This window comes from Mus caroli, unplaced genomic scaffold, assembly GCF_978045245.1.
Source record: "Mus caroli unplaced genomic scaffold, Mus_caroli_1 scaffold_17, whole genome shotgun sequence".
In the NCBI taxonomy this organism is placed as follows: Eukaryota; Metazoa; Chordata; class Mammalia; order Rodentia; family Muridae; genus Mus; species Mus caroli.
Genome location: NW_028227272.1, coordinates 16393992 through 16402195, shown reverse-complemented (window position 1 = coordinate 16402195; position 8204 = coordinate 16393992). Strand labels below are relative to the sequence as shown.

Here is an 8204-nt window from a genome sequence, read left to right as displayed (position 1 = left end):
CTTGAGTAAAGCTTATGAAAGTAAGTGCAGTTACAAAATCTGAAATATAAAACAGTCAATTCCAAACTAAATATTAAATTTTGTTAGAACCAAAAAAATGTACTTATAACACATCTACTCTGAAACCCTCTATGAGGCACTTGATGGTGAATACAAATTACATATCAGCACAGTTCATTATGTGAACATATAAGTAAGTCATAGATTTAACAACTTTCTCATAATTAAAGAATGATCTCTTTGCAGGTAAAATAGAAGGAAATATGATGGAATATGAGAACTACACTTTTAACAGCGACTTCATCCTCTTGGGACTGTTCTCTTCTACAAAGACAGGCTTAACTTTTTTCTCAGTTATATTTTTCATTTTTATTATGGCTATAACAGAAAATGCCCTCATGATCCTCCTAATCCACAGGGATTCTCGACTCCATACCCCAATGTATTTCCTGCTCAGTCATCTCTCCTTCATGGATATCTTGCACATTTCCAACATTGTTCCTAAAATGATTGCTGACTTTCTCTCAGGCAGCAGAACTATTTCCTTTGCAGGCTGTGCCTTCCAGATATTTCTCTCCCTTACCTTGCTAGGTGGTGAGTGCCTTCTCCTGGCAGCCATGTCCTATGATCGATATGTGGCCATCTGCCATCCACTTCGCTACCCTGTGCTGATGAGGGATAACTTCAGTGGGCTCCTGGCTGCAGGCTCCTGGCTGGTGGGGATCCTCAACTCCATAGTACACACAGCTTTTGTACTCCAATTTCCCTTCTGCCACTCAAGAGTCATTGATCACTTTTTCTGCGAAGACCCTGCCATGTTGAAATTGTCATGTATAGACACAACACACTATGAACGAGGAGTTTATGTGAGTGGCATTATTTTTCTGCTGATCCCAGTTTCCTTGATCTCTATATCTTATGTGCAAATTCTCCTCACTGTATTCCAAATGCACTCCTCAGGGGCCCGGCAAAAGTCCTTTTCCACCTGTTTATTCCACATGGTAGTTGTCATAATGTACTATGGGCCATTCATTTTCACATATATGAGACCTCGCTCATACCACACTCCAGGGCAGGATAAGTTTCTGGCAATATTCTACACCATCCTGACACCCACACTCAACCCCATAATCTACAGCTTTCGTAATAAAGATGTCCTCATGGCTTTGAAAAACATATTCCGAAGTAATTTTCTGAATAAAGAATGAATAGAAAAATGCCTCATTTTTGTGTTTTGTAAACTCACATTCTTAAGCTTGTTTCACATATTTATTTCATAATAATGAGTAATTGTACCCAGGTATGTGTTTATGTCTGTATAGAGATGCCCACGATAAAGTCTTGCTATGCTGTAGTAAGGCAACAATACACATTATCTAAGAAGACAAAATATTTTTAATGTATTTAGAGAAAATATTGTGGAATTATGTGTGCCAACCGCTGTAGCCATTTTCTAAACTAATGCAAAGGAAATTTTTTTCTATTAAAATTGATTAATTAATTTTAGTATTTGCAACAAAATAGAAAGCTATAATTTAATTGGTAAAGGTTTAATCATATCTGTAGCAAGAACAGCAGGTCAGCCTCTAGTAAATGCTGGGGGCCCTGTAGCTGCAAAAGGATCTCCTGCAGGAGGTCCTAATTGAGGTCTGCCTGTGATTCCAGCATTCCTGCAGGATAACCTAATTGAGGACTGCCTGAGAGCAAGGATTGTAGGTGCAGATAATGCCAGCCAGTCAGGCATTGCTGTTTAGAATAGATATTTTCTTCAAACCAATGGAGATATGGGTGGAGGATATTAAAGGAGCTTGAGGTAGTGCTCAGATGAGCGTTCTGTAGCATTTTTTACCTGCTCCCAGAGTCTGTGTTGTTGGCTCTGTGCCAACTCCCCCATTCCACAAAGGCAGGTAAGGTGGGGGGAGCTATCCAGGGTACATGCAACACATGTCACATCCAATATTTTGAGCAACTATCAATAAATAACCTGTGATAAAATGAGAATACATAATATAAAGATATAATTGGTAGACATACATTCATTTGTTTTAAATCCTTAAATTTTAAATATTTTTCAACTCATTTTTATTTATTTACTTTTACTTAAATATTTTTTCATTATATAATTTCACTAGTTTTCTTTTTCCTTTTCTTCTTTCAAACCCTCTCACATACCTCTCTTGCTGTCTTTGCAATCTGTGAGCCTCCTTATCATTGTTCTTCCATGATAATGCATATGTACATACACATATATTCCTCCTCATAACCTGCTCAGTCTGTTTAATATTACTTGGATGTATGTTTACAGGGATCAACATTTGGGTATTAGATAACTATTTTGTATGGTCTTTCCGGAAAAGACTATTTATTTGGCTCTAACCATTCCTTAGTTGTCTTTAGATCTTTGTGTAGAGTTGAGTCCTAATGGGCTTTTCTTGTGTCCACGTGTCTGTTATCCTTTGACGTGTCTATTATTGCCATTGTTGAGCTTATGTTTAGGTAGTCATTCTGGTCAGACTTTATGGATATAGTCTCTAATATTACTAGGGGACAAGTTTCACAGCAACCTCCCTGTTCCTCTGGCTGTTACACTTTTTCCACCTTCTCTTTTGCAATGATCTCTGAACTTTAGCTGAGAGACCATAGGTGTCTCTGTTGAACCTAGTTCCCACACCTTTGCATTTTCATTGGTTGTGGTTTTCTGTAATGATCTCCATCTGTTGCAAAGAGAAGTTTTCTTGAGGGATGAAGAGTAGACTTAACTGTTTATATAAGGACAGATGTTTAGATTATTGTAGGGTTTATGCTGTTTTTCTAAAGTGATGGTTTCCTTCAATTCCACTGAGTAGTTAGCTAGTTTGCCAATGCTTGGTATGGTTTATCTCTTGCTGAGTGGGTTTTCAGTCCAACAAGACAGCTGTTGGTGACTTTCAAGTTATGTTTGTCTACTTCGCCCTTAGAGTTATTATGTCAGGCTGTTCATTGATGTGGTTCATAGGTGTCATAGCTGTGTAGGACTGTTTGTTGCTCTCCTTGGAAGCTTTCATGACTCCTCTGGTACCACAAAGACTTGTCTTGTGGGAGGAGACATTAAGGTCAGGTCCACCTCAGGGCTCTCTGAACTCTGTTTCAGAAGTGCACAATATCTGCTTTTTCCCCCTTATTTTTATTTATTATTTTTGTGACACGTTTCCCTGTGTATTGTCCTGGGAATTGATCTGTATAGTGGGCTGGTCTCAACTCAGAGATCTGCCTTCCTCTGCCTTGGAGTGCTGGGATTAAAGTTGTATACCACCACTGCCTGGCTTCAATCATTTAAAAATATTTTTGCTTTATGTGCATTTGTTTTACTGCAAATCATCTGTTAACTAATGTTGTGCCTGTTGCCCTGGAGGCCAAAAGGGGATATCAGTTTCCCTGAAGCTGGAGTTCCAGGCAAATAATCCATTAAACATGGGTTATGCATTAAAATAAAGTGGTTCCAAACAAGAAATAAAAGTGGCTAAGAAATAGCTCAAACTATTCATCATCTCTAGAAAATAGGGAAATGAAACTCAAAACAGCATTGAGATTTTACTGTATCTCAGTCAAATAGCAGAGGTTTAGAAAACAACTGACAATACACACTGGAGAGGATATGGAAGAAGGGAATCTTTATTCACTGTTGCTGGGATTGCCATCTATTCAAGACTCTAGCAATTGCTGTAAATGGTATTTATTAACTCTATTAGTTCATCCAGCCACCCAATAATCAAGACTGAATCATAGTAGATTTAATCAGTTTTAGCACAATTACTTGGGGATTAGCCATAATCTACGTTTCCAAGTTACTTTTTATTTTTTAGATGTCCTCCCCAAGTACTTGCTATTTGAGTCTCACCTGGGCTGCTTTTTATCTCCATTAGCCTGTTCTCAGGGGGCATTCCACTCTGCTACATGCTCTTGGCCCATCTTTCTAAGGAGACTCTCCTCTTCTGTCTTCTTTTGCCTTATTTTCCTTCTTTCCATCTCTTCATAGTCCCTACCTAAGACCACAGCCTAGTAACTGAAATCTCCCTTACATCTATACTTCCCTCTGATTGTCTCTAGTAATTTTTATTTAAGCAGTCAAAGAAGAAAGGCAAGCATAGTTTATACCACATCATTTGGTGTATGTGAGAATCATCTTGTCGAGACAGCAACCACATCTTGGGGTTTAGCATTTGAATAAATAGCAGCACCAGACCAACAGATATTGACAGATATCCACTCCAAAAAGTAAAAATAAATTCCATATGACCCATCTATACTACTTCTTGGCATATTTCCAAAGGATTCAACATTTTTCTCCACATATACTTGCTCAGAATTGTTCATTACAATTCTATTCACAATATCTAGGATGTGGAAATAACCTAAATGCTCTTGAGGTGATAAATGGATAAAGTAAATGTGGTATGTATACACTATGGGATACTATTCAGGTGTAAATAATTAAATCATGAATCTTGTAGCAGAATTAATGAAACTAGAAAAGATCATGTTGACTGGGGTATCCTAGTCCTAGAAAGACAAAAGTCATTTGTTCTCCCTCATTTGTGGTTTCTAGGTCCAAGTCTTCAAGTATAAGTATATAATGTGGAGTAACTAAAGAAACAGAGTGAAAGGGGACCATAAAGGGAGAGGAATAATTGGGAGGAGAACAGCGTACCCCCAAAGATCTGAATGGGGAAATAGGAAAAATGGGGAGAGGGACTCTAAATAGGAAAGGAGAGGAAAATAAATACAGAAGAAAGAAGAATAAAAGTAAAACAACAGTAAAGAGGTCTGAAAACTCACAAGGAACTAAAAAGGGGCCTAGGGATGAGGAGGAATGGAGGACCCACCTCCCACCAGAGTTCCACCTATGTTCTGGACAGGGGGATGTGGAAGGGCTGCCAGATGCTTTCCATTCAGCCCAGGTGGGCATCCAAGCCTCAGACCCACTTGAAGGGTAAGGCCGGACAAGGGGCAGCCTGACCTGGGGACCCTGGGGCCACATCTTGTAACCCAAGGGTTATGGGAGAGAGGGAAGAGGGAAGAGAAGTTCCCACACCTGCAAGAATGAGCACAGTGAATCTTGATGAGCAGAGACTGTCTATGGCTTTAGAGCTTTATTGTAGGAAGGTAGGAAGAAAGAGAGAAGATAGAAAGAGAGACAGGAAAGGCTAGATAGAAAGAGTAAGAGGGAGAGAGGAGAGGAGAGGAGACCAAGATAGAGGAGAGAATAGATAGTGAGAGAAATGAGAGGTAAGAGAACAAAGGAGTGAGAGGTGTGAGGGAGTAAGCAGGGGCTGAACAGCCCCTTTTAAGGTGAGCTGCTATCTTTTCTGTTGCTAGGTAACTGGGGAGGAGTTAAGCCTGAAGGTCAGAAACTTGGGATAATGCCTACTTGACTGCTAGCCATGCTTCTCTTGTGGAGGCTGTCTGTGTGTGTGTGTGTGTGTGTGTGTGTGTGTGTGTGTGTGTGTGTGTGAAACTTAGGCAGGAGCCAAAGTTCCAGGAACATGAGAAAACTCCTTCCATCCCATGTAGGTAAATTATGACCACCAGATCCCGGGGTTCAGCATCTCAGCTCGATTGTAAACCAGCCTGTCTTTGCATAGCCCAGTGCCCCACAAGGAACCATATAATTATCCATTCAACACCCCCCCCCACGACACACACACACACACACACTACAATGTCATGATTTGGAGGAAGATCTTCAGTTTCAATATAACCTTATCAGACTCCCTCTATTCATATTGATATATTATTGATTAAAATCTCTTAGAAGCCACATGACAGCATTATACACTAAGTTCTGTTATAAACTGCAAGGAAAATCTACAAAAAATGTATCAATGTATACTCAAATATTTTCTCTAGTAAAGAAATTTGGCATGTGTGTGTATGTGTGGGCCAGTGCCTGGTACGTATGTTTTAAATTATGATTTCCCATTTGTGTATATAATTTATAATTTGTATATATAATTTGAATAACATTATCTAATGCTCACCTTAAAAGTTATAGACACTCTCTCTAGTAAAACCCCCAATTCAGATATGAGAATTCCCACTTTAGATTGCTAACCATGGTTGTCAAAGAGATTCTCAAAACATTATAAGATACTTGATGAATGGAGAGAGGTGGATGAAAAGAGATGCCTTTAACATTACAAGAAGCTTATAGAACACTAAAGAAAATTTTCTGATCACATAATAACCAAAACACTAATACAGGAGAATTTTAAAAGCAGCAAGGGGAAAAGGTCCAGTAATTATAAAGGTAGACCTATCAGAATTACATTTGAGCTTCCAGTCTAAACTTGTGCCCAAAGCAGACCTTGGGTGCTGTCTCTGCACCCAGTCCCACAACACACAGAGGAAGCTTGACTCCTAGGTGATCTAACATGCCCAGGATTACAAGTGAGGCCACAATATATGCCCCAATACCCAGAATACCTGGAACTCTTGGGATCCAGGGACCCAGGGACTCAGGAACCACCATCCACCCAGTGGCACGGGTTCCTTCCACTTTGAACCTGTTCCTGGAGTAGACCTGGGGCACTGGCTCTGCACCCACTCCTACAACAACCACAGAAAGCTCAACTCCCAGGGGTTTGAACACACCCAGAATCACTAGAGCTCTGACATACTCAAGATCATATTTGAGGTTACAAGATCTTTCCCAACACTTGACATAACTGAAAACCCCTCAGGAACTAGGGAACCATGAACCCCTGCCTAGACAGAAGCATGGGATCCTTCTAGCTTGCACCTGTGTCTGGAGCAGACTCATCGAATAATGCATCCACTTCTGCAATACCTAGAGAAAGCTTGACTCCCAGGAGCTCTGACACAACAGGATAACAGGAGCTTGATCACACCAGAATTTCAGGATCCCAGAGGTAGCTTGATGCTCAGGACCTCTGATACACTCAGGATTTCCGGATCACAGAATCCCAGAATCACAGGATTGCAGAGACAGCTGAACTCCAAGAAGTTCTGACACAACCAGACTTTATAACACAGGAGGGACAGGCTTCAGACAGAGACAGCAAGGGCAAGGAGCACTAGAGATAACCAGATGGTGAGAGGCAAGCTGACGAACATAAGCATCAGAAATCAAGGCTACTTGACAACAGTACAACTCAGTTCTCCCACCACACCAATCCCAGGATACCCAAACACACCTGAAAAGCATGATTCAGATCTAAAATCCCATCTCATAAATATGATAGAGGAATTTAAGAAGGATATAAAAACTCACTTTAAAAAAAAACCCAAAAAACAGGAGAACACAGATAAACAAGTAGCAGCACTTAAAGAGGAAACAAATAAATCTCTTAAAGAAATATAGGAAACAGGAGTTACAGACACAAAGTTTGGAGCTGAGACAGAAGGATGGACCATCTAGAGACTACCATATCCAGGGATCCATCCCATAATTAGCCTCCAAACGATGACACCATTGCATACACTAGCAAGCGTTTGCTGAAAGGACACTGGTATAGCTGTCTCTTGTGAGACTAGGCCAGGGCCTAGCAAGCACAAAAGTGTATGCTCACAGTCAGCGATTGGATGGACCACAGGGCCCCCAATTGAGGAGCTAGAGAAAGTATCCAAGGAGGTAAAGAGATCTGCAACCCTGTAGGTGCATCAACATTATGAACTAACCAGTACACCAAAGCTCTTGACTCTAGCTGCATATGTATCAAAAGATGGACTAGCAGGCCATCACTGGAAAGAGAGGCCCATTGGACAGGCAAACTTTATATGCCCCAGTTCAGAGGAATGCCAGGGCCAAAAAGTGGGAATGGGTGGGTAGGGGATTGGGGGGGAGGGTATGGGGGACTTTTGGGATAGCATTGGAATTGTTATTGAGGAAAATACGTAATTTAAAAAACAAAAGAAATACAGGAAACACAATCAAACAGGTAAAGGAATAGAACAAAACCATCCAGGATCTAAAACTGGAGAGAGAAACATTAAAGAAAATACAAAGAGGGACAACCTTATAGATAGAAAACCTAGGAAAGAGACCAGGCTTCACAAATGAAAGCATCACCAACAGAATACAAGAGATAGAAGAGAGAATATCAGGCATAGAAGACATTCTAGAAGACACTGACACAATAGTCAAAGAAAATATAAAAATCAAAATGCTCATGTTTTGAGTTAGCTCAAAATATTCAAGAAATCCA

The 8204-nt window shown here is 40.2% G+C and overlaps 1 protein-coding gene across 1 annotated transcript; it reads left to right on the top strand.

Moving 5' to 3' along the window:
• The first annotated feature begins 263 nt into the window (after positions 1-263).
• On the top strand, positions 264-1208 carry LOC147000595 (olfactory receptor 2AJ1-like). The gene has a single exon (XM_085832391.1). It carries the CDS (start codon positions 264-266, stop codon positions 1206-1208), a length of 945 nt encoding a protein of 314 aa, XP_085688517.1.
• The last annotated feature ends 6996 nt before the right edge of the window (positions 1209-8204 follow it).